Source organism: Somniosus microcephalus, chromosome 10 (genome assembly GCF_052327205.1).
Source record: "Somniosus microcephalus isolate GS21.2 chromosome 10, FLI_Smic_1.0, whole genome shotgun sequence".
NCBI classification, from domain to species: Eukaryota; Metazoa; Chordata; class Chondrichthyes; order Squaliformes; family Somniosidae; genus Somniosus; species Somniosus microcephalus.
The window spans coordinates 233,050,557-233,076,805 of NC_140996.1; the positions used below are offsets into that span (position 1 = coordinate 233,050,557).

At 47.4% G+C, this 26,249-nt stretch overlaps 1 protein-coding gene across 1 annotated transcript in view; it reads right to left on the reverse strand.

Annotated features, from left to right (window-relative positions):
* inppl1a (inositol polyphosphate phosphatase-like 1a) overlaps positions 1-26,249 on the reverse strand; it is a 200,707-nt gene that overhangs the window by 93,654 nt on the left and 80,804 nt on the right. Inside the window, exons 2-4 of the mRNA XM_085998320.1 lie at positions 14,957-15,020; positions 7,047-7,197; positions 4,902-5,010 (exon numbers count right to left, since the gene is read on the reverse strand). Coding sequence (XP_085854446.1) covers positions 4,902-5,010; positions 7,047-7,197; positions 14,957-15,020 — 324 coding nt within the window. The remainder of the gene's footprint in view (positions 1-4,901; positions 5,011-7,046; positions 7,198-14,956; positions 15,021-26,249) is intronic.

Here is a 26,249-nt window from a genome sequence, read left to right on the forward strand (position 1 = left end):
AAAGTCTTAACAGATTCGTCAAACACGATTTCCCTTCCACAAATCTGTGTTGACTTTGTCCAATCCTATTATTATTTTCTAAGTGCCCTGTTAACACGTCCTTAATACTGTAATAGATTACATAGAAACATAGAAGATAGGAGGAGTAGGCCATTCGGCCCCTCGAGCCTGCTCCGCCATTCAATGAGATCATGGCTGATCATCCAAATTCAGTACCCTGTTTCTGCCTTCTTCGCTGCACCCCTTCCATGGCAAGAACATCCTTCCTCAGATAAGGCGAACAAAACTGCACACAATACTCAAGGTGTGGCCTCACCAAGGCCCTATACAACTGCAGCAAGACATCCTTGTTCCTGTACTCAAACCCTCTCGCTACGAAGGCCAACATACCATTTGCCTTCTTAACTGCCTGCTGCACCTGCATGCTTACCTTCAGCGACTGGTGCACAAGGACACCCAGGTCTTGTTGCACTTCCCCGTCTCCCAATCTATTGCCATTCAGATAATAATCTGCCTTCCTGTTTTTGACACCAAAGTGGATAACCTCGCATTTATCCACGTTCTATTGCATCTGCCATGCTTCTGCCCAATCACCCAACCTGTCCAAATCATCCTGGAGTTTCTCGGCATCCTCCTCACAGCACACACGCCCACCCAGCTTTGTGTCGTCTGCAAACTTGGAGATATTACATCTAGTTCCCTCGTCTAGATCATTAATATATATTGTGAATAGCTGGGGTCCAAAGACCGATCCCTGCGGTACCCCACTAGTCACTGCCTGCCACTCGGAAAAAGAGCCGTTTATTCCAACTCTTTGCTTTCTGTCTGCCAACCAGTTTTCTATCCAAGTCAATACCTTGCCCCCAATCCCATGTGCCTTAATTTTACACGCTAATCTCTTACGTGGGACCTTATCGAAAGCCTTCTGAAAGTCCAAATACACCACATCCACTGGTTCTCCCTTATCTATTTTACCAGTTACATCCTCAAAAAATTCCAGTAGATTAGTCAAGCACGATTTACCTTTTGTAAATCCATGTTGACTTTGTCCGATCCTGTCACTGTTTTCCAAGTGCTCTGCTATTACATCTTTTATAATGGACTCTAGCATTTTCCCCACTACCGATGTCAGGCTTACCGGTCTGTAATTCCCCATTTTCTCTCTACCACCCTTTTTGAACAGTGGGGTAACATTAGCTACTCTCCAATCCATGGGTACTGTTCCAGATTCCATCGAATTTTGGAAGATTCTCGCATTTTCCCTACTACCGATGTCAGGCTAACTGGTCTGTAGTTTCCTGTTTTCCCTCTCCCTCCTTTCTTAAATAGTGGGAGCACGCTCCAAATTTTTTTCTTTTAATCATTCCGATATGTGGGTGACGCTGGCAAGGCCAGAATGTATTGTCCCTCCCTAGCTGCACTGAGAAGGTGCTAGTGTTAGGTTCGTGAAGTGCAGTAGCGGTTTGATACAACTGTGTCTTGCTGGGTCACTTCTGAGGGCAGTTAAGAGTCAGCTGGAGTCATGTGTCGGCCAAGCCGGGTAAGGACGGCAGGTTCCCTTCCCGAAAGGACATTCATAAACCAGCTGGTTTTTTAAGACAATCCGAAAGCTTCATGGTCACTTTTACTGATGCCAGCTTTTTATTTTCAGATTTATTTCAACTGAACTCTAATTTTCAAACTGCCCTGGTGGCATTTGAACGCTCGCGTCCTCGGGATTACTGGTCCAGGTCTCTAGATTTATAGTCCAGCAACATAACCACTGCACGACCAGATCCTAACCCAAATCTCAACCAGCATTACTATACTGACGACAGTCCTAACCTCCCCCAACTGTTTGGTAAGTTACTTCTCATTCTACACACTTGGAAATTTACCGTGCTTAGACCCTTTTACAATGAAGCTGTAGAAAGTAATTTACTTTGAAACGCCTTGGGATTTTTTTTACGTTAAAGGCGCGATATAAATGCACGTTGTTGTTGAATGGTCAGTTGGGGAAGGTGTGGGAATAAGTTAACACCTTCAAGAAGGGGAAAGAGAAGATTGCACAGGGGGAAAGACACACAGCTTCTATGCACGAGAGGTGAATGTGACACTTCCCTGATGGTGAACGTGTGGTTTCACACCCCACCACAGTGCTCACTAACAACTAGTTGTAATATTTTGTGGCATTTGTTTCTAGCGCTTCAAAGACTGTCGCCTCGACATTCCACCTCAACACCCATCAAGCAAACCAAGCTTTGAAAGTCTCCTTTTGCGGCGCAGAGGTAAGCCATGTCAAAAACCCTCCTATTTAGGAGTCACACTTCATCGCACCCCATCATATAGACAACATCTCCAGAACCGTGGGAAGAAACTAGAGAGTAGGGTCAACTTGATCCAGAAACTGGCCGGATCCACATGGGGAGCAGACGCTCAAACCCTCCATATGGCAGCACTCACCCTGGTGTACTCTACAGCGGAGTACTGCTCTCCGGCGTGGCTATTGAGTCCGCATGTCAAATCCGTTGATGTCCAGCTGAACGCGACTATGAGAATTATCACCGGTAAGCTTTTATCGACACCAACACCTTGGTTGTCCGTGCTTGCAAACATCGCCCCCACACCTACGCTGCGAATATGCAGTCTCCAGATAATACAACTGCTGCTTCTTCTTAGACCAGCAAAGACATGCCGATCCAGGCCGATTTGAACAACCTACCACCAACCCGTCCCAAATCTAGAAGGCCATTTTGGACTGTTGCCGAAGCCCTTCAGCGATCTCCCCTTAGCCTTGATGACCGATGGTGAAATGCTCGGAAGAACTGTGACATATGGAATGGATTCCGTATAGAAGACCCCACAGTACAACCTGAAGTATTAAAGCTTCCTCTCAAACAGTGGACAACCATCAATTGCCTCAGAACTGGTCACGGTAGATGCTGCCACCTTTTCCATAGATGGAAGATTAAAGCATCCCCATCATGTGACTGTGGAGCTCCTGGTCAGACCCTGGAGCACATCATTGAGCACTGCCCTCAGAGGAAATTCACAGGCAGCCTACAAGATATCCACACTGTTACACTGGAAGCTTTGGCCTGGATATCTGACTTAGATATTGACATTTGATTTGCTACTACATACGAAAGAAGAAGTGCTTCAGCTATTTGTAGTTCAGCTTGAAAGAGGTTTCCTGAGATTAGCAGGTTATAGTCATTTCTCCTTTTCTTCGACCCCCAGCCGCCCCCCCACACCACCACCTCACCGCTTCTCCGCAAGGTTATGCTTCATTCTGGAATCATTTTCCATCTGCACCTTGGCCCGAGTGTCCATTCTTCATTTGAACCAAGACACCGAGCATCAGCAAACTATTCCACCATGAGGGCAACACAGCTGAGCCCGATCTTGTTCACACCACTTCCAGGCGTTACTGGATAGTGATGAGGGATGGGAACCCTGAACGTCTCATCCGAAAATGAGCATCTTTGACAATGCAGCACTCCCACATTGAGGTGTCCTCTTAAATGAAGTGAGGTACAGATTAGCCTCGATTTAATTGAAAGGCAGAACAGGCTCAAGGGCCGTAGTAAAATGTCCCAATGCGCTTCACAGGAGCGATTATCAAAGAAAATTTGACAGTGAGCCACATAAGGAGATATTAGGGCAGATGGCCAAAAGCTTTGCCGAAGAGGTATGTTTTAAGGAGTGTCTTAAAGTAGGAAAGAGAGTTAGAAAGGCCGAGAGTTACACAGCCCGGGGCAGCAGATCGAGCTCACTGTGCTGCTCTTCCCCTTTAACTTTAGAACATGCAGCCGGTCTTCCCGAATACAGGCTGCACTGTGATGGCACAAAGTCTCTGAATTTTGGGGAAAGCTAGATAAACACATGAGGGAGAAAGGAACAGAAGGTTCTGTTGATAGAGTTAGAAGAGGGGTGGAGCAGGCTCGTGTGGAGCATAAACACCAGCATGGACCAGTTGGGCCGAATGGCCTGTCTGTGCTGTAAATTCTACGTAACACCACATACCTGCAAGTTTAAGACAGTAATACAATCTTAATACATAAACCATTTGAGGATGTACAAAGGGACCTGGGTGTCCTTGTACACCAGTCACTGAAAGCAAACACGCAGGTGCAGCAAGCAGTTAGGAAGGCAAATGGTATGTTGGCCTTCATTGCAAGAGGATTTGAGTACAGGAGCAAGGATGTCTTACTACAGTTGTACAGGGCCTTGGTGAGACCACACCTGGAGTACTGTCTGCAGTTTTGGTCTCCTTACCTAAGGATATACTTGCCATAGGTGGGAGTGCAGCAAAGGTTCACCAGACAGCTGTGGAGTGAAGAAATTGGTCTCCTCCTCTCAGTCTAAATGTCCTACCCCATATCTGAGACTGTGACCCCTCGTTCTAGACGCCTCAGCCAGGGGAAAACATCCTCCTGCATCCGGCTAGACAGACTGGATGCAGGGAGGATGTTTCCCCTGGCTGGGGCGTCTAGAACGAGGGGTCACAGTCTCAGGATATGGGGTAGGACATTTAGGACTGAGAGGAGGAGAAATTTCTTCACTCACAGGGTGGTGAACCTGTGGAATTTTCTACCACAGAAGGCTGTGGAGGCCAAGTTACTGAATATATTTAAGAAGCAGATAGATAGATTTTTAGACACAAAAGACGTCAAGGGGTATGGGGAAAGAGCTGGAATATGGTATTAAGATAATCAGCCATCATATTGAATGGCAGTGCAGGCTTGAAGGACCGAATGGCCGACTCCTGCTCCTATTTTTCTACGTTTCTAAGCCTTGTTCCCATGGTATATGACGTATTGTACAATCCATCCACATCCAGTGTATAAACCCACTCCCCTCCCCAGGCATTGTTACACTCATGCAATGCCCCCAATGACTGTGCATTTTGCTGCATTTACCTGTCTGTTGCCCCATCTTGTGCCACTGGGGAAAGGCAAGTGCCAGCACTGCCACTGAAGCTGGTGGAGGCAGAGCGAGGGGGCAGTGGCGGTTTGTCATCTTCGCCATCTACAAAAAGAAAAAAAACGTGAAGAACGTAAAAATGTACAAATGCCCCAAGCCAATAACGCAACAAAGCAGAAGGATGTCACAGGTCGTGAATGAAGACAGATTTTGCTGCATCCCCAACTGGCAACAGGGTCATAAGTCAATGGTGAGAAAAGGCCATTCGGCCCATCAAAGGTTCATTCCTCAAACAACCCAACGTTCCCCAAAGAAAAACTTGCATTTATATAGCACCTTTAACATAGTAAAATGTCCCAAGGCACTTCACAGGAGCATTATCAAAATTTGACACCGAGCCAGATACAGAGAAATTAAGACCAAAAACTTGGTCAAAGAGTTATGTTGTAATGACCGCCTTAAAAAGGAAAGAGGTAGAGAGGCGGAGAGGTTTAGGGAGGGTACTCCAGAGCTTAGGGCCTAGGCAGCTGAAGGCATGGCCACCAATAGTGGAGCGATTAAAATCAGGGGCGCGCAAGAGGCCAGAATTGGAGGCGCGCAGAGATCTTGGAGGGTTGTAGGGCTACAGAGATAGGGAGGGGTGAGGTCATGGAGGGATTTGAAAACAAGGATAAGAATTTTTAAATCGTGCGTTGCTGGATGGGAGCCAATGGAGGTCAGTGAGCTCAGGGGTGATGGGTGAACAGGAGCTGGTGCGAGTTAGGATATGGGCAAAGTTTTGGATGAATTCAAGTTTATGGAGGGTGAAAGATGAGAGGCTGGTCAGGAGCGCAATGGAATAGTCAAGTCTAGAGAAAATAAAGGCACGGATAAGGGTTTCAGCAGCAGGTGAGCTGATAAATGGGCGGAGTACGCCCATGTTACAGAGATGGAAGTAGGTGGTCTTGGTGACGGAGCAGATCTGTGGTTGGAAGCTCATTTCACGGTCAAATAGAAAGCTAAGGTTATGAATGGTCTGGTTCGGTGTCAGACAGTGACCAAGGAGAGGGTTGAAGTCAGTCGGTAGGAAACGGAATTTGTGGCAGGGCCCGAATACGGTGGCTTCGGTCGTCCCAATAATTAACTGGAGAAAATGTCTGCTCACCCAGTGCTGGATGTCGGACAAGCAGTGCGACGAATCAGAGACAGCGGAGGGGTCGAGAGAAGTGGTGGTGAGGTAGAGTTGTGTATTGTCAGCGCACACGTGGAACCCAATATGCGTTTTCGATGATGTCGCAGAGGGGCAGCATGTTGATGAGGAATAGGAGGTGGCCAAGGATAGATCCTTGGGGGGATTACCTCCAGAGGTAATGGTGCAAGAGCGGAAAGAGAAGCCATTGCAGGTGATTCTCTGGCTACGACTAGGCAGTCGTAGATGAGAAAAAGTGCAGGATTCCTCACAGGAATGGAAATTCCGAAAAAATTAAACTGTCTGAGAATCGGAGCAGTTCAAATGCACCAACTCATTAACAGTTTTATTGAAATACCAACGAGCAACTTCCCAATGTTGGAAATCCAAGTTAACAGAAAATATTGGAAATGTATAGCAGGTTGGTCAACGTCTGAATGAGAAAAGGCAGATTCAAGGCTCCAAGTCATCAGTGTGCTGACTAAGGGCAGCAGTTAGAGAGGACAGAGGGGTGGAGACGGTGAGGAAGGACGATGACAGCGGTTTTGAAAGGGAGGGGGGACAGAGCCTGAGGAAAGGGAACTATGTAGATCAGTTAGCAGAGGGTCCAGGAAAGGAAGTTGGGAATTCAGCAGTTTGTTGAGAATGGGGTCAGGGGGCAGGAGATGAGTCTCGAGGATGAGATGCCCTTGGAGACACCGTGGGGGGCTGGATGGAGGAGAAACTAGAGGGCTGGGCTCTTAGTCAAAGTTACCCACTGTACATGGAGCTCAGACATTTGAGACATGCAGTATGGCGTTATATAAATGTAGAGGATCCTCTACTTGGACTGCGAGTGAGATACTGAACAGCTGAAGAATATTGGATAGGGGGTTACAAATGGATATCAGTCTCAAAACATCAGCACCCACTGAGCTGAGGAAACCAGTCAGGACTCTCAATAATCCACACCCCTCCAACAAAATATAGTTACCAGAGTAGTCCTTGTCCTCTGCGGTCTCCTTCTTGTCCTCCCTCTCTACAGGATAGAGCAGGGTGCTGACCAGACCCTGGTTCGGCTGGAGGTAGGATGTGATGAGCTCATTCAGTGTTTTGAAACGCCTCACCTGCACGCCTTGAGAAGTCTGTTTTAATGGAAAGCACAAGATGATCACCATCCCCCAAATTCCTACTTCCCTCCAAACCAACACATTGCTTATTCTGCCAGATGGCACATTCCCTCTCCTCTCCATTCCCAAAAGCTGAGAGATGCTGGGCTACAATTGCAAGGGCACTGACCATCCCCAGTACCTTGCCAAGTAATCATCCTTCCTCGCTTGGTCCTTCACCTCGGTTTCTCAAAAATAAGTATTAGGTAAAAACATTACTAAAACACGGGCTAGATATTGTAGTATTTTTCCTATATTACTAAGTGTCACAAGGTACAGACAGAGGTATCCTGCACAGCTGAATCTGGCCATTGCAGAGTGTCCCAATTTTTTAAATATCTGCCGGCACAGGCATGATGGGCCAAATGGCCTTCCTTCTGTGCTGCAAGTTTTGATTAATCCATGTTCTTGGGATGTGGGAGTTGCTGGCAGAGTCACATTTATTGCCCAATTAGGTACCGAGGTGGTCATGGTGGGGCTTCTTGATGTGCTGTGGTCCTTGTGGTTACATAGAATTTATAGCACAGAAACAGGCCATTCGGCCCATCTGATCCATGCCGGTTTTTATGTTCCACACGCGCCTCCTCCCACCCCTCTTCATCTCACCCCATCAACATATACTTCTATTCCTTTCTCCCTCCTGTGTTTATCTAGCCTTCCTTTAAATGCATCTCTAGCTGTGATGGTGTATCCACAATGATGTCAGGTTGGGAATTCGAGGAATAATGAAGACACAGTGATATATATCCAAGTCAGGGTGATGTGCGATTTGGAGGTGATACTACGACATTGTTGCTCTTAGGAACAGGAGGTGGTCATTCAGTCCCTCGAGCCTGCTCCGCCATTCTATAAGATCATGGCTGATCTTCCACCTCAACTCCACTTTCCTGCCCTATCCCCGTATCCCTTGATTCCCCAAGAGTCCAAAGATCTACCTATCTCAGCCTTGAATATACTCAAATGTACTCAACGACTCAGCATCCACTGCCCTTTGGGGTAGAGAATTCTAAAGATTCACAACCCTGAGTGAAGAAATTTCTCATCTCAGTCTTAAATGGCCGACCCCTTATCCTGAGACTGTGACCCCTGGTTCTAGACTCTCCAGCCAGGAGAAACAACCTCAGCATCTACCCTGTCAATCCCCCTCAGAATCTTATGTTTCAATGAGATCACCTCTCATTCTTCTAAACTCCAGAGAGTAAAGGCCCATTCTACTCAATCTCTCCTCATAAGACAACCTTCTCATCCCAGGAATCAATCCAGTGAACCTTTGCTGCACCGCCTCCAAGGCAAATATATCCTTCCTTAGATAAGACGACCAAAACTGTGCCCAGTACTCCAGGTGTGGTCTCACCAAGGCCCTGTACAATTCTAGCAAGACTTCCTTACTCTTATACTCCAACTCCCTTGCAATAAAGGCCAACATGTTATTTGCCTTCCTAATTGCATGCTGTACCTGCATACCAACTCTTGTTTCCTGTACGAGGAAACCTAAATCTCTCTGAACACCAACATTTAATAGTTACTCACCATTTTAAAAATATTCTGTTTTTCTATCCTTCCTACCAAAGTGAATAACCTCACATTTCCCCACATTATACTCCATCTGCCACTTTATTGCTCACTCACAAAACCTCTCCACCATTCCACCCTCGACGTCCGCCTTCTGGATGGAGGAGAGGTTTCAGGGATATGGGGGATGAGCCACTCGTCAGAGTACCCAGCCTCAGCCCTGCTCTTTTAGCTGCCTGCGATATGACGACTGGTCTGGTCCAGTCCAACTTTTGGTCTATGATGACGCCAATGATGGAAGTTCAAAATGAGCCAACAATACTTGCACTGGGTACAAAATGGTCATGCCCAGGTCCTGTGTCCCAGTACATGCTCTAAAAGTCCTGCTTTATTATCCTAGCATCCTTTACATTTTTGTACCAATAATTTATAGGGGGGGAAAACACAAACTGATGTCCTACAATACGTTTCTTGTGTGATATGCTGAATTACCAGCTTCAAATTGCTCCCACCACCAGTATTTCACCCCAGTGTTAAACTACTCAAAATATTCTCTACCAACACAACACAACTTCAGAAGGACAACATTTCCATTGTACAGCCAAGTCGGTGTGTGGTAGCATAGTGGTTACGAGAGCCAACAATATTTGCACTGTTACTAGACTAGTAATCCAGAGGCCTGGACTAATGATCTGAGGACGTGAGTTCAAATCCCACCACGGCAGCTAGGGAATTTAAATTCAGTTAATTAAATAAATCTGGAATAAAAAGCTAGGTCAGTAATGGTGACCATGAAACGATCGGATTGTCGTAAAAACCCATCTGGTTCACTAATGTCCTTTAGGGAAGGAAATCTCCGTCCTTACCCGGTCTGGCCCACGTGTGACTCCAGACCCACAGCAATGTGGTTGACTCTTAACTGCCCTCTGAAATGGCTGAGCAAACCACTCGGTTGTATTCAAGGCAGCGGCTCACTATCGCCTTCGCGAGGACAATTAGGGATGGGCAATAAATGCTGGCCACGTCCACATCCCATCAATGAAGGAAAAAAAAGTCCCATTCACCCATCACCCCCTGTGCGCGTTGACCTACATTGGCTCCCGATTAAGCAGCCCCTCAACTTCAAAATTCTCATCCTTGTTTTCAAATCCCTCCAGCCCCAACAACTCAGATCTCTGCACTCTTCTAATTCTGGCCTCTTGACCATCCCTGGTTTTAATCGCTCCACCATTGGCGGCCGTGCCTTCAGCTGCCTGGGCCCTAAGCTCTGGAATTCCCTCCCTAAACCTCTCCGCCTCTCTCTCCTCCTTTAAGATGCTCCTTAAAACCTACCTCTTTGACCAAGCTTTAGGTTGCCTGTCCTGATTTCTCACGTGGCTCGGTGTCAAGTTTTGTTTGATAACGCTGCTGTGAAGCACCTTGGGATGTTTTACTATGTTAAAGGCGCTATGCAAGTTGTTGTTGTTGTTGTTGAAGTGGACACAGTATGAAATTTTCACTCTCACCATTGATCTTGACCTAATTCGAACACTGCACAGCCTGGCTGAGATCAAGTTGAGGAGCTGATGTATGTAACTGGAGAGGTCGTCACCCAACAGCACAGTTATACTTTTGGGAGGGAAGTGCTAACTCTCTGAGCAGTGTAAAGGCCACCCAAGCTGAAACGTTCGGATCAGTTTGACAGCGGGAGAGCGCGCAAGAGGGGCAGGGGTTCTTGCTGCTATTTTGGTGGGGGGGGGGGGGGAAAGAGAGAAGAGGGGGTCAATGCTGGGCAACTTGCAAGTTACCTTATTCTTTGTGAATTCAGAAAGGGAGAATATGCAAAATTCTAAGTCATCTGTCCACTTTTTTAAATCATTCATTCATGGGATGTGGGAGTCAACGTTTCCTCTAAGCTGCGCTGCCGCACAGCTCTCTGCCGGTCCCGCAGTTTTTCCAATGTTACATTTTGCGCATACGCAAAGCTGCAAATAAGCCGCGCAGCCTTCTAAAGGGGCCGCACACCCAAAACAAAATTAGGGGGAACGTTGGTGGGTGTCGCTGCCAGGGCTGGCATTTATTGCCCAATCCTAATTGCCCTCGAGAAGGTGGTGGTGAGCCGCCTTCTTGAACCGCTGCAGTCCGTGTGGTGAAGGTGCTCCCACGGTGCTGTTGGGGAGGGAGTTCCAGGATTTTGACCCAGCGACAAGGAAGGAACGACCGATACATTTCCAAGTCAGGATGGTGAGAGAGACAAGGAAGGTAACTTACAGGTGGTGGCGTCCACCTGCTTTGTGGCAAGACTGATCAAGATAATAGACAAGGAAAAAAGGCCGGGCATTTTATCCATCACAGCCGCCAATATTCACAGCACGTGCAGCGACTGTGGAGATGGCATCAGTTGATAATTCGCCATTAGAAGAAAAATTACAAACAAAATAAAATACAATCCAAGAGAGATGTGACAATTCTGGGGGAAGGCTCACAGCTATGTCTGTGTCTAGTATTGTCCTTTCAACTGGAACCCATTGGAAAAATACAGTTGGAGCTTCAACTAGGATATCCTGTATGAACAGCAGCTTCAGTAAACAGGAGCCTCCTGCTCTGAAGCAACAACAAATGGTATTGCTCGGGGCCCTGGCCAAAACAATGAGAGACAGGGGAGGGGCCTGTCATTCATGACTAGCCACCCTATTACAGGTAGCTTTTGGCATTTCAAAACCAAAGTGGAAAAAGCCGAGCCTTTTATAATAAAAAAATTTTTTTAATTAATTCAAAGGATGTGAGCATCGCTGGCAAGGCCACCGTTTATTGCCCATCCCCAATTGCCCCTTGAGAAGGTGGTGGTGATCCACCTTCTTGAACCACTGCAGTCCTTGTGGTGAAGGTGCTCCCAACCGTGCCGTTAGGGAGGGAGTTCCAGGATTTGTTCCCATAAATCTGCTGCCCAACGTTCCCTTTAAGCTGCGCGGCCACGCAGCGTTCCAGGGGTTCCGAGCAGCCGGTGACGCAAGCTTTTAAACAGAAAAACCACGCATGCATGGAATTTTGAATGGCCCGCGCAGCCCAAAACACATTTTAGGGAGAACATTGCTGCTGCCCTTGTCCTTCTAGATGGAAGAGGTCGCGGGTTTGGGAGGTGCTGTCGAAGAAGCCTTGGCGAGTTGCTGCAGTGCATCTTGTAGCTGGTACACACTGCAGCCACGGTGCGCCGGTGGTGGAGGGAGTGAATGTTTAAGGTGGTGGATGGGGTGCCAATCAAGCGGGCTGCTTTGTCCTGGATGGTGTCGAGCTTCTTGAGTGTTGTTGGAGCTGCACTCATCCAGGCAAGTGGAGAGTATTCCATCACACTCCTGACTTGTGCCTTGTAGATGGTGGAAAGGCTTTGCTGAGTCAGGTGGTGAGTCACTCGCCACAGAATACCCAGCCTCTGACCTGCTCTTGTAGCCACAATATTTGTGTGTGATGTGTATAGTTCAGCCCCACCCCGTCTCCCCAACACCTTTAGGCCCTCTTTTGCTCCCAAGTATTACTGATATGTAGTTTCATCACTGGTGCGGATATCTGTGGCCTTGGTCGCTCCTGAATGAGGGGGAATAATCATCATTCAGCAGTCAAACTGGGAAGCACAATTTCCACACAAAGGGTAGTGGAAATCTGGAACTCCCTACCCGCAAAAAGCTTTTGGATTCTGGGTCATTGAAATTGTTGTGACCGAGGTCCACAGAAATTTGATAGGTAAGGATATCAAGGCATTAGCGAACTGGCTTACACTGTACCCTGCAGCAACTTGGCCCAGCGGGCTCGCCAGAAGCCATTCACCCAATCAGAACTGTACAAGATCACAGAATCTGCGAGATTTACAAGACAGGAGGAGGCCATTTGCTCCATTACGCCTGCGATGACTCTTCGCAAAAGCTTTCCCCTTATTCCTCCAAAGGGGTAATCTGGAACTCTCTCCCCCAAAAGGCTTTGGATGCTGATGGTCAATTGAAATGCTCAACACCGAGATTAATAGTTTTTTTGTTGGGTAAAGGATATCAAGGGATATGGAGGAACAGCTGGTAAATGGAGCTAAGGTACAGATCAGCTATGGCCCGAGTGATTGGCAGAATAGGCTCGAGAGGCCGAATGGCCCACTCCTGTTCTGATGTTCCTGCCTTTGTGCTTGGAAGGGGGCGGGCACACAGAACACAAGAATTAGGAGCAGGATTAGGTCATACGGCCCCTCGAGCCTGCTCCGTCATTCAGTAAGATCATGGCTGCTCTTCGGCCTCAACTCCACTTTCCTGCACCATCCCCATATCCCTCGATTCTCTTAGTATCAAAAAATCTATCGATCTCTGTCTTGATTATACTCAGCGACAAAGCCTCCACAGCCCTCTGGCGTAGAGAATTCCAAAGAGTCACCACCCTCTGAGTGAAGAAACTTCTCATCTCAGTCCTAAATGGCCGACCCCTTATTCTGAGACAATGCCCCCTAGTCCACAGATCCTGCCTGACCTGTTGAGAGTTTCCAGCATCTGTATATATATTTTTTTGCTTTCTGTCCAAGTTTGGAAGGACAAAATTGAAAATTCTGGATACTTCTTCCGTCACCCCAAAACATTTCACAGATACATCTCTACGTTTGCTGATATCCCAGTGAATCTTACAGTACAGGAGGCGGCCATTCGGCCCCTCGTGCCTGTGCACGCTCTTTGAAAGAGCTAGCCAATTAGTCCCACTCCCCTGCTCTTTCCCGGGAGCCCTGTAAATGTCTCCCCTTCAAGTATATATCCCATTCTCTTTTACGTTACTATTGAATCTGCTTCAGGCAGCACATTCCAGGTCACAACAATTCACTGCGTAAAAAATAATTCTCATCTCCACCCTGGTTTTTCTGCCAGTGACTTGTGTTCATCTCCCTGTCGAACCACTGGTACAAGATTGCAAAAACGTTGAAGATTCTCAGAACAAATGGCACTTGGAGATGTTTTGGGCGGGGCGGGGCGCACAACTTGTTTGCAACTATCGTTCCTTTGAGATGGGTTTCACCCCAAGCTGGTGCCGCCGGCTCCCGACACACGAACCTCACGCACCTGGTGTCAACACCAGAGGAAACTTGCTGGAATTGCTGATGTCACAGTGCGGAGAAGATCCGCTGTTTTTCTTCAGACTGGGTTTTCCCCCTGCGGATAGCCTTAGCGAATCCAACACGTTTTAATGTGGGGTTGCCACTGGCTGCCCGAAACTCAAGTTTCATTCGCGATTGGCACTAGCCCAGTGAATTTTTTTTGGGTGCGTGGCCCCTTTAAGTGGCAATTTACATGTTCGCGCATGCGTGGTTATTCCAATTGAACACGCTGGTGAGCAACACGGTTTTACCCACATGTGCTAATTATAGTAGAAAATGCATCGCACACAATCCAGGTAAATATACTTAGCACATGTATATTTACTTAAACTTCTCCCACCATTCTGTAACCAAGGAAGTAAAACGATCAAAAAAATCTGGCACTCTGCTTTTTGTTTTACCAACCAACGCACAAATATTAAAGTTCACATGCCTATGCTGTGCAAATGAGTACTGAGATCACATGCTCAAAAGTGTCCATTATTCATTTTCTATTTCCAACAACTTGCATTTAAACAGCGCCTTTAACGTAGTAAAACGTCCCAGGGCGCTTCACAGGAGCGATTATCAAACATAATCTGGCACCGAGCCACACAAGGAGATATCAGGGCAGGTGACCAAAAGCTTGGTCAAAGAGGGAGGTTTTAAGGAGTGTCTTATAGGAGGAGAGAGAGGTGGAGGGGGGTTTAGGGAGGGAATTCGAGAGCTTAGGGCCTCGGCAACTAAAGGGACGGCCGGCAATGGTGGGGCGATTAAAATCGGGGACGCTCAAGAGGGCAGAATTGGAGGAGCGCAGAGATCTCGGAGAGTTTGTGGGGCTGGAGGAGATTACAGGATTTGAAAACAAGGATGACAATTTTAAAATCCAGGCATTGCTTAACCGGGGGCCAATGCAGGTCAGCGAGCACAGGGATGATGGGCGAATGGGACTGGGTGCAAGTTAGGACACGGGCAGCAGAGTTTTGGATGAGCTACAAATCAGAAATGCAATTAGCCACATCTGGATTCCGAATTACCCAGATGTGGCTCGTGACTCACGTACTGGACAACACGGCACTGCACAACAGCATAAAATCACCACAAAAGCAGCTGTAAATCAGACATACCAGTCTGTTTGCTTTCTCTTACCTGTACTGCCAGAAAATCATCTTCATCGGGTAAGATCCTGTAAGTATGCACATGCTTCTGATACCTGAGAAAGAGAGAGAGAGAGAGAAAATGAGCACATCTGGTTTTTGGCAGATATGCAAGTTGGATAAAGTTCAATGGCAGGACAGCCGCAGTTTGTGTATCTTGTGAATCTTACTGAATGAGAGTCCTGAAGAGTTTGCATATCCAGAGTAGAGAGAATTTCAGGAAGTTTCAAGTTTGAGGGACAGAAGATGATTCATCCCCTGGCGATTGAGGGGTTTCTGGTGCAGACGTTCCAATGGGATCGAACCTCCTTCCACCATGAAGGGGAAAAAAAAGTCTTGCATTTCTATAGGGCCTTTCATGACCTCAGGACATTCCAAAGTGCTTTACAGTTCAAAAGTAGAGGTACTTTTTGAAGTGTAGTCACTGTTGTAATATAGGAAAAGCGGCAGTCAATTTGCTCACAGCAAGCTCCCACAAACAGCAATGTGATAATGGCCAGATAATTTTTTTTTTTTTTTTTTAAATAAAGAGATGTTGATTGAGGGATAAATATTGGGCAGGACACCGGGGAGAACTCCCCTGCTCTTCTTCAAAATAGTGCCATGGGATAATTTACGTCCACCTGAGAGCAGACAGGGCCTCGGTTTAACGTCTCATCCGAAAGACGGCCCCTCCGACAGTGCAGCACTCCCTCAGTACTGCCCCTCCGACAGTGCGGCACTCCCTCAGTACTGCCCCTCCGACAGTGCGGCGCTCCCTCAGTACTGCCCCTCCGACAGTGCGGCGCTCCCTCAGTACTGCCCCTCCGACAGTGCGGCGCTCCCTCAGTACTGCCCCTCCGACAGTGCGGCGCTCCCTCAGTACTGCCCCTCCGACAGTGCGGCGCTCCCTCAGTACTGCCCCTCCGACAGTGCAGCGCTCCCTCAGTACTGCACTGAAGTGCTAAAGTCTCAGAAGTGACTCGAACCCACAATCTTCTGACTCAGAGGGCTACTAACTGAGCCACGGCCGAGTAGCAATGTCAGGGGGAACACCATCACCTCCAAATTCACACACTATCCTGAATTGGACAGATATCAGCTGTTCCTTCATCATCACTGGGTCAAAGTCCTGAAATTCCCTACCCTAACAGCACTGTGGGAGCACCTTCACCACACGGACTGCAGCGGCACAAGAATCCGGCTCACCACCACCTTCTCAAGGGCAACTAGGGATGGGCAATAAATACCACCTTGCCAGTGTCACCAACATCCTGAGCACCAATTAAAAAATGGTGGTCACTCCACAGGCAAAGTGACATTCAATGGCATTACCATCGCCGAATCCCCCATCAACATCCTGGGGGTCGCCATTGGCCTGAAACATAAATACTGTGGCAACAAGAGCAGGTCAGAGGCTGGGTATTCTGCGGCGAGTGTCTCACCTCCCGACTCCGCAAAGCCTTTCCACCATCTACAAGGCACAAGTCAGGAGTGTGATGGAATACTCTCCACTTGCCTGGTTGAGTGCAGCTCCAACAACACTCAAGAAGCTCGACACCATCCAGGACAAAGCAGCTCGCTTGATTGACACCCTATCCACTACCTTAAACATTCACTCCCTCCACCACCGGCGTACCGTGGCTGCGGTGTGTACCATCTACAAGATACACTGCAGCAACTCGCCAAGGCTTCTGCAGCAGCACCTCGCAAACCCACAACCTCTTCCACCTAGAAGGACAAAGGCAGCAAGCGCATGGGGACACCACCACCTCCAAGTTCCCCTCCAAGTCACACATCATCCTGACATGGAAGTATATCGCTGATACTTCATCGTCGCTGGGTCAAAATCCTGGAACTCCCTCCCTAACAGCACTGTGGGAGCACCTTCACCACATGGACTGCAGCGGTTTAAGGCGGCTCACCACCACCTTCTCAAGGGCAATTAGGGATGGGCAATAAATGCTGGCCTTGCCAGCGACGCCCACATAAAAACGAATTAAAAAACTGAAAAACAATGACGATCCCTGGAGACAAGAGTAGTAGAAAGGAAGTGCAAGTGTGTCCCGAAGCACTGACTTGATGAATAAGCTTTCAATATTGATTATTTGATCCAAAGGCAAAGGCTCAGGGAGAGCAGCAACCAGCAACATGGGTGGTATCGGGAGAGGGAAAGTTAGCGCAGGAAGGCAGCAGGGGATTCAATCGTAAAATCTGTTCACAATGACTTGGGGGAAAAGTGGCAATTTGCAAAAGATGAGGTGTAAAATAAACAGAACTTCAAAGATAGTAATCTCAGGATTATTATCCGTGTCTCATGCTAGCCAGCACTGAACAGCCAGACTGAAAAGGGGAACAGGCTCGAGGGGCTGAATGGCTTACTCCTGTTCCTATGAACGCCTGTCTGGAGATGTGGTGCAGGAGATGTGGTTTCAGGTTTCTGGGGTGAGAATGAGCTGTACTGGCAGACAACCCACTTTTGCAACCAATATCCTCACGAGGAAGCTAACTAGAACGTGGGGTAAGGGCTTAAGCTAAGGGGAACGGAACAGAGTAGATAAGCTAATAAGGAAAGTAAGCTTTAGATATTGAACTACTAAAGAGCTGGAAAGGTTAAAAATGGTTAACAGGACAATACAGTAAAAAAGAAACCAGATGTGGGACAGCAAAGAAAAAGAAAAAATTGCCAAACCGAGAATCCAAAGTAAGGTGTCAGCCGTGACTCAGTGGGAAGCGCTCTCCCCTCGAGTCAGAAGGTTGTGGGTTCAAATCCCATTTGAGCACAATAATCTAGGCTGAGGGAGTGCTGCAATATCGGACATGCCGTAAAAGATCCCACGGCCACTATTTCCAAGAAGAGCAGGGGAGTTCTCCCCGGCGTCCCGGTCAATATTAATCTCTCAACAAACATCACAAGCAAATCATCATGTTGCTGATTGCGGGAGCTTGCTGTGCGCAAATTGGTTGCCGCATTTCCTACATTACAACAGCAAAAGAAAAAGTTGGAGAAAAAAAGTGAAAGATTGAATGGAAGCAAAAACTGGGAAACAGAGCCACAGATCAGCGATTAGAAATCTAATCTAAAAGAGATGGAAAGGATGCAGCTCAGGCAAGGGTGGAAGAAAGGGATGTATTCCATGAATGAATAAGATGATTAGATCGAATGTGAAACTCTTAAAGTTAGCAATTAAAGGACAAGAAGAATGAACATCAGGACAAATACAAGAAACACAGAGACCTCCAAAGGGAAAATGGAGAATATCCAGGGAGAGCAAGGAACAAAGTGACCAAGAGCCATAACTGACGATAAAAGGCTTTCTATTGGCATTCGCGCGCTGATGGAATAGGCAATGTCGGGGTGGGGCCACGAAGAGATGAAGGAAGCAAGGCTGTTGTGTAGTGAGGGGCTGGCAGGATACAAACCAAGCATTTTGCCTCAGTTTTCACAGAGGAACTGAATATTGGTGAACAGCCAGAGATGGTTGTGAAAGAGATATTGGAGGTTATTAAAGAGAAATGGAACTAGAGAGATTTTTTAGGCCAGCGAACCCCAGTCTAGTTGTTGATAAAGTACAAGTCTAATGCATGATGAAATTAATAAGCACTTAAAGAAACAGTTAATATGGGCCAATCAGCACAGAATTATTTGAAGAAATAATCGAGGATAGATAAAGGAAATAGTGGTTCCTGATCTGCAAGTTAGCCACGAGACCAAACCTTTCACTCAGTGCGCAGCAGATTTAAAATAATTCTGCTTAGCGACTGCTGACGACAACCGTTGTTTTAAGAATAAACTTGCATTTCTGTAGCACCTTTCATGTCCTCAGGACGTCCCAAAGCACTTTACAGCCAATGAAGTACTTTTGATGCAGCGGTCTGGACGTCCCGCGCAGGCCGCTCACTGGCCTTATAAATGGACATAACTGCGCATGTGCGAAAAACTGAATGAGCCACACAGCCAGTGAAAGGGCTCGCACACCAAAAAAAGACGGAACATTGCTCGGCACTATTCCAAAGGTCTCCTGGCTAGTCAGCCATCCTATAGTTTGATGGGAGTTGGGAGTGTGATGTGCCATTTTGAGCACTCCATTCTAGGTAGGGTATAAAAGCAATGGAAAAGGTGCAGTGCAGATTCACTCGGCTGTTAGCAGGGGTTAGGGTTTAAAGAAAGACTCGTATTGCTATAGCGTCTTTTACAATCTCAGGACGTCCCAAAGTGCTTTACAGACAATCAAGTACTTTTGAAGTGTAGTCGCTGTTGTAATGTAGGAAACGCGGCAGCCAATTTGCGCACAGCAAGCTCCCACAAACAGCAATGTGATAATGATCAGATAATCTTTTTTAGTGATGCTGGTTGAGGGATAAATATTGGTCAGGACAACGGGGAGAACTCCCCTGCTCCTCTTCGAAATAGCATCACAGGATCTTTTACGTTCAACCGAGAGCAGACAGGGCCTCGGTTTAATGTCTCATCCGAAAGACGGCATCTCTGAGTGCGCCGCTCCCTCAGTACTGCCCTTCCGACAGTGCGGCACTCCCTCAGTACTGCCCCTCCGACAGTGCGGCGCTCCCTCAGTACTGCCCCTCCGACAGTGCGGCACTCCCTCAGTACTGCCCCTCCGACAGTGCGGCACTCCCTCAGTACTGCCCCTCCGACAGTGTGGCACTCCCTCAGTACTGCCCCTCCGACAGTACGGCACTCCCTCAGTACTGCACTGGAGTGTCAGCCTAGAATTTTGTGCTCAAGTCTCTGTTCCAATTATGAATTGATCGTTCTGATGAGGGGCTGCAGCCTAAGATCTTAACTGTTCTCTTCACAGATTCCGATTGACCTGCCACGCATAATGTTTTGTTTTTGTTTCAGATTGGCAGAATTTGCAGTTTTCTTTTGCTTTATATACAAGACTGTGTGGGGTCTGGTATCATTGGAGCCTGGGATCGTTAAGCGGTGACCTGATCAAAATATTCCATGTTATTTAGGGATCTATGAGGATAAACAGCACTAGATTGTTTCCACTGGTCGGTGAGACAGTTAACCAGAGCGCACAGATTTAAGATAATCATAAAAAGTACTAAAGCTAATTTTTTTTTTTTTTAAATTCTTCACACACGAGGTGCTCAGAAAGTGTAATTCTCTACCACAAACCATTGATGCACAGGAGTCCAGCCGGTATAGAATTCAAAGCTGACCACAACCCAGTGGGAAGAGAATTCAACAAGACCCAGCGCAGCAGGAAGGGGACCTGCAACGCTCAGCGTGGAGAGAAAGCGGCCGTATAATCAAGGATCAGGTGGAAGCGAGTCAGCTGAAGTTAAGATCTAAGAGCCGGCACAGGTACGATGGGCCGAGTGGCCTCTTTCTTGGCTGTATTTTCTATGCTTCTACGAAAACACCATTGCATACGGTTCCAGCCCACTTTTAGATTCCGACCAACCTGTTGTGCATTCCCAACTTAACTGAATTATTTCAGCTTTCCAGCAGATTAAATTTTTCTTCCCCTTTTCTATCTCAACTTGACTCTGACTGCTATGAAAATCATAGAATTTACAGCCCAGAAACAGGCCATTCGGCCCAACTGGTCAACGCCGATGTTTATGCTCCACAAGAGCCTTCTCGCACCCTACTTCAACTAACCCGATTAACATATCCTTCTATTCCTTTCTCCCTCGTGTTAATCTAGCTTCCCCTTAAAAAAAATTTTTTTTTTTTTTTTTTTTTTTTGGAGAGACAGAGGGAGAGAGCGAGAGCGAGCGGGACAGAGACCTAGATATATATGCTGGGGAGCAAAGGATAACCTTGCATTATAAACCCACATCTAGGCAACTCCAGTGAAGCACCTCCAGCCATTTCCCTTGTAATGAAAGGATGATGGCAAACATTTGTGAAGAATACACTTCCTCATCAAACTATTTATAAACTGCTGTAAATGACTGCAGTTTTTTGACTGAAAGTTACCACAATATACACACACTGTGCTTCTTTAAATAATAGACAAAAGCTGGAGGAATTCTACAGTGAGTCTGCGTCTCGGGCCTCTGCCACCAGCTGAACAGAATCTCCTAGGGCTACAGTAATCAGATGCCAGTCACTTTAGGTCAAGTTACACTGCGAGCCTAGCCTTCAACATTCAGGAAATGAGAAGTCTCGAGGGGTGGGTAGCTCTTCCTCCTCCCCACTGCATCTCAGTGAAGACTCGTCACACTGTCTCCTACGCATTCTCCTTCAGGGAATTTTCACACTTCGGGTTTGTCAGCCGTGTCTCAGTGGGTAGCCCTCTCGCCCCTGGGGTCAGAAGGTTGTGGGTTCAAGTCCCCACTCCAGAGACTTGAGCACAAAAATCTAGGCTGACACCCCAGTGCAGTACCGAGGGAGTGCTGCACTGTCGGAGGTGCCGCCTTTCGGATGAGACGTTAAACCGAGGCCCCGTCTGCCCTCTCAGGTGGATGCAAAAGATTGCAGGGCACTATTTCAAAGAGCAGGAGCGTTCTCCTCGGTGTCCTGGCCAATATTTATCCCTCACTCAACATCACAAAAAAAACAGATTATCTGGTCTTTATCACATTGCTGTTTGTGGGAGCTTGCTGTGTGCAAATTGGCTGCCGCTTTTCCCACATTGCAACAGCGACTACACTTCAAAAGTACTTCAGTGGCTGTGAAGCACTTCGGGACATCCGGACGTTGTAAAAGGCGCTGTAGAAATGCAAAAACGGACTGTGCCACATGGATACGAAATTGGCCGAGTGACAGGAAACAGAGTAGTGGTGAACAGTTGTTTTTCGGACTGGAAGAAGGTATACAGTGGGGTTCCCTAGGGGTCGGTACAGGGACCACTGTTTTTCTTGATATATATTAAATGACTTGGATGTGGGTGTACTGGATACAATTCCAAAATTTGCACATGACACAAAACTTGGAAGTACAGGTATAGTGAACAGTGAGGAGGATAGTGATAGACTTCAAGAGGACATAGACAGGCTGGTGAAATGGGTGGACACGTGGCAGATGAAATTTAACGCAGAAAAGTGTGAAGTGATACATTTTGGTAGGAGGAATGAGGAGAGGCAATATAAACGAAATCCTAAAGGGGGTGCATCCACTTGCCTGGATGAGTGCAGCTCCAACAACACTCAAGAAGCTCAGCACCATTCACGACAAAGCAGCCCGCTTGATTGGCCCCCATCCACCACCTTAAACATTCACTCCCTCCACCACTGGCGCAGCGTGGCTGCAATGTGTACCATCTACAAGATGCACTGCAGCAACTCGCCAAGGCTTCTTCAACAGCACTTCCCAAACCCGCGACCTCTTCCACCTAGAAGGACAAGGGCAGCAGGCGCATGGGAACACCACCACCTCCAAGTTCCCCTCCAAGTCACACACCATCCTGACTTGGAAGTATATCGCTGGGTCAAAATCCTGGAACTCCCTACCTAACAGCACTGTGGGAGTACCATCACCACACAGACTGCAGCGGCTCAAGAAGGCGGCTCACCACCACCTTCTCAAGGGCAACTAGGGATGGGCAATAAATGCTGGCATTGCCAGCGACACCCTGATCCCATAAAACAAATTTTAAAAAAGGAACAAAGAGACCTTGGGGTATATGTGCACAAATTGTTGAAGGTGACAGGACAGGTTAAGAAAGCGGTTAAAAAAGCATGTGGGATCCTGGACTTCATAAATAGAGGCAGAAAGTACAAAAATCAAGGAATTATGATGAACATTTATAAAACACTGGTTCGGCCTGAACTGGAGTATTGTGCCCAATTCTGGGCACCGCACTTTAGGAAAGATGTGAAGGCCTCAGAGAGGGTGCAGAAAAGATTTATAAGAATGGCTCCAGGGATGAGGGACTTCAGTTACATGGACAGGCTGGAGAAGCTGGGGTTGTTCTCCTTGGAGCAGAGGAGATAGAGAGGAGATCTGAAACATCTGATAGAGGTGTTCAAAATCATGAGGGGTCAAGACAGAGTAGATAGAGAGAAACTGTTCCCATTGGCAGAAGGGTCAAGAACCAGAGGACACAGATTTAAGGTGGCAAAAGAACCAAAGGCGACGTAAGGAAAAACTTTTTTTTACACAGCGAATGGTTAGGATCTGGAATTCACTGCCTGATAGGGTGGTGGAGGCAGACTCAATCGTGGCTTTCAAAAGGGAGTGGGATAAGTACCTGAAGAAAGAGAAATGTGCAGGGCTCCGGGGAAAGGGCGGGGGAGTGGGACTAACTGAAGGGCTCTTGCAGAGAGCCGGCATGGACTCGACGGGCCGAATGGCCTCTCTGTGCTGCAACCATTCTCTGTCTTTCTCTTTCCCTCACACTTCTTCCCTCCTACAGTACACAGTTAGAGCCTTCAGCGATCGTGGACTTGCTCGCAGATATTCCCTCACTAAACCGCCCCCCACCCCGCTCTCCCTCTCCCTCCCTTTGGCCAGTTTCTCCAGCTCTTCTTCACTCTTCGCTCTCCATTTTGCCTCACCTCACTTTATTCAAGGTGCTCTATAAATGAAAATGGTTGTTTTAAAACCAGTGTTTGGAACAGGGTAATGTATTTAGCTACAATGGGAGGGGCAAGGGAAACGTATGGTACCTGATCTTGACAAAACTTTTTCAGTTACAGATAGTAACAATGCCTGAAAGGGTGGTGGAGGCAGTCTCAATCACGGCTTTCAAAAGGGAGTGGGATAAGTACCTGAAGGAAAAAAATTTACTGGGCTACGGGGAAAGAGCAGGGGAGTGGGACTAACTAAAGTGCTCTTGCAGAGAGCCGGCACGGGCTCGACAGGCCGAATGGCCTTCTTTCGTGCTGTAACCATTCTAGGATTCCTCTCCAGCTCTTAAAGGTTACCACACACACCATTCTACATTACAACAGTGTCTACACTTCCAAAGCGCTTTACAGCCAATGAAATACTTTTAGACGGCCTAAAATCGTGTAAAGGCGCTATGAAATTGCAAGTCTTTCTTTTCTATGCAGACCCCGGGGGGGGGGGGGGGGGGGTCGCAAAAAATCAAATAAGACGGCGCTTATACTGAATATTACGGTAAGTGTCACTGGTGCGTCACTTACCGTAATATTCTGTGTATATGAGGGCAGCATTATCTGTAATTGTCATTACTGGGGTTTGAAGCAGTCTGCACCGTGATTGCTTTACATTCAGTGACTGTTTCTTTTACACCACAGCCCCTTATCTAGCCAGAGTTTGCAAGCCTTTTATAGCCTAAAAACTGTGCTTCCTGTTCAGCCTAAATGGAAAAGAGGAACCCAACATTCCAGACCTGTCTGTCTGACTGACAAACACATGGAATGCCACAGAAGCCGGCACAACTAGACCTTGACTCACTCATCTGAATCCTGCGTGCCTCACAATTAGCTGTCAAGGAGTGTGCAGGCACGGTTGCTGATTGCTTGGTGTGAACAGGATGCATCATTGATGTTTTAACAGATTATCTGGTCATAAGAATATAAGAATTAGGAGCAGGGTTTGGCCATACGGCCCCTCGAGGCTGCTCCGCCATTCAATAAGGTCATGGCTGATCTTCGACCTCATGTCCACTTTCCCGCCCGCTCCCCATCGAGTCCAAAAATCCATCAATCTCGGCCTTGAATATACCTCAACAATTTAGCATCCACAGCCCTCTAGGGTAGAGAATTCCAAATGTTTGTGGGAGCTTGCTGTGCACAAATTAGCTACCATGTTTCCTACATTACAACAGTGACAACACTTTAAAAAAAAAACTGAAGCGCTTTGGGATGTCCGGAGATTGGGAAAGGCACTATAGAAATTCAAGTCTTGCTTTTTATTACAGGGCATTTTTTGGTCAGGCTGGAGTCTGACACAGGTGCAGAAACCAGTCACCATGTTCACGTGTAGCCTAGGCAGTTTCAGTACCCCCACAGGAAGTGCACATACTCTCCCCATAGGGACAGACTCTACACATCCAAGACCAGGGAGCTTGGTCACCGGTTGGCCTGTGGTTAGATTGGCCTTGGAGGGGGTGCAGCATGGATTCACCAGAATGATACCAGAGCTAAACGGGTTAAATTAGGACAGGTTGCACAAACTAGGCTTGTATTCCCGTGAATATAGATGATGATTGAGGGGTGATCTAAGTGAGGTGTTTAAGATGAATAAAGAGAGTGGTTAGGGTAGATAGAGAGAAACCAATACATCTGGTTGGGTGGGGGGTCCAGAACAAGGGGGCGCAACCTTAAAATTAGAGCTAGGGGTGATATCAGGAAGCACTTCTTCACACAAAGGGTAGTGCAAATCTGGAACACACTGCAAAAAGCTGTCGAGGCTGGGGGGGGCAACTGAAAATTTCTAAACTGAGATTGATAGATTTTTGTTGGTTAGGGTTTCAAGGGATCTGGAACCAAGGCGGGTAAATGGAGTTAAGACACAGATCAGCCAGGGTCTCATTGAATGGCGGAAAAGGCTCAAAGGGCTGAATGGCCTCCTCCTGTGCCTCTGTTGGTAAAGCCCAGGCTCAGGAGCCCTGCCAAGTGTGCACAGGGGTCTGTTCGAGTTCAACCAGCTAAAACCAGGCCCAGAGGACGAGCAAGTTTTCTGCGGTTTGTTCAATCCACTTCTTGTGCAAGGCTCGAGTCAGTGTCTCAAGTTGCTCTCGGCACCATGCAAAGACCAGAACCAAGTCTGCAACGCTGCACTGCTGAAAACCAAAGACTAAAATGAAAACAGGCCAGCTCCAGTCAGTCGGGCGGCAGTGCAAGGTGATGGAACTCATCACGTTTCACACTGAAAGGATTGGAGCTCCTCCAATTGCTCAGTGAGTGAGCACACTGCATGGCGCGGACCTGAGCGCGAGGACCCAGACTCAATCCATGATCAGCAATCGCCAGATGACCCAAGTCCCCAAACAAGCTGTCGAGGCTGGGGGATATTTGAACATTTTGAAACTGAGATTGATAGATTTTTGTTGCATAAGGGTTATGGAACCTAGGCAGGTCAGCCATGATCCAATAGAATGGCGGGACAAGCTCGAGGGGCTGAATGGCCTTCTCCTGTTCCTATGTTCCAGTGGTTTGGGCAGTGCTGCTGGCTCCAGGAAACTGAACCTTGGGGGGGGGGGGGGGGGCGCGAAGAGAATTAGACAAGGTGAATACTGAAAGGAATTCAGTTACTCCTATCCGAAAATGGCGTGAGGATTTCAAGGCTGCCGCCCGTGTGGCTAAGTGCATAACCCTGGACTCCAAACTTGGCTTTTAAAACAACTTGAATTTATATATCATCTTGAATGTTCCAATACACACACACACACCCCATCACCACCAAGGCACAAATG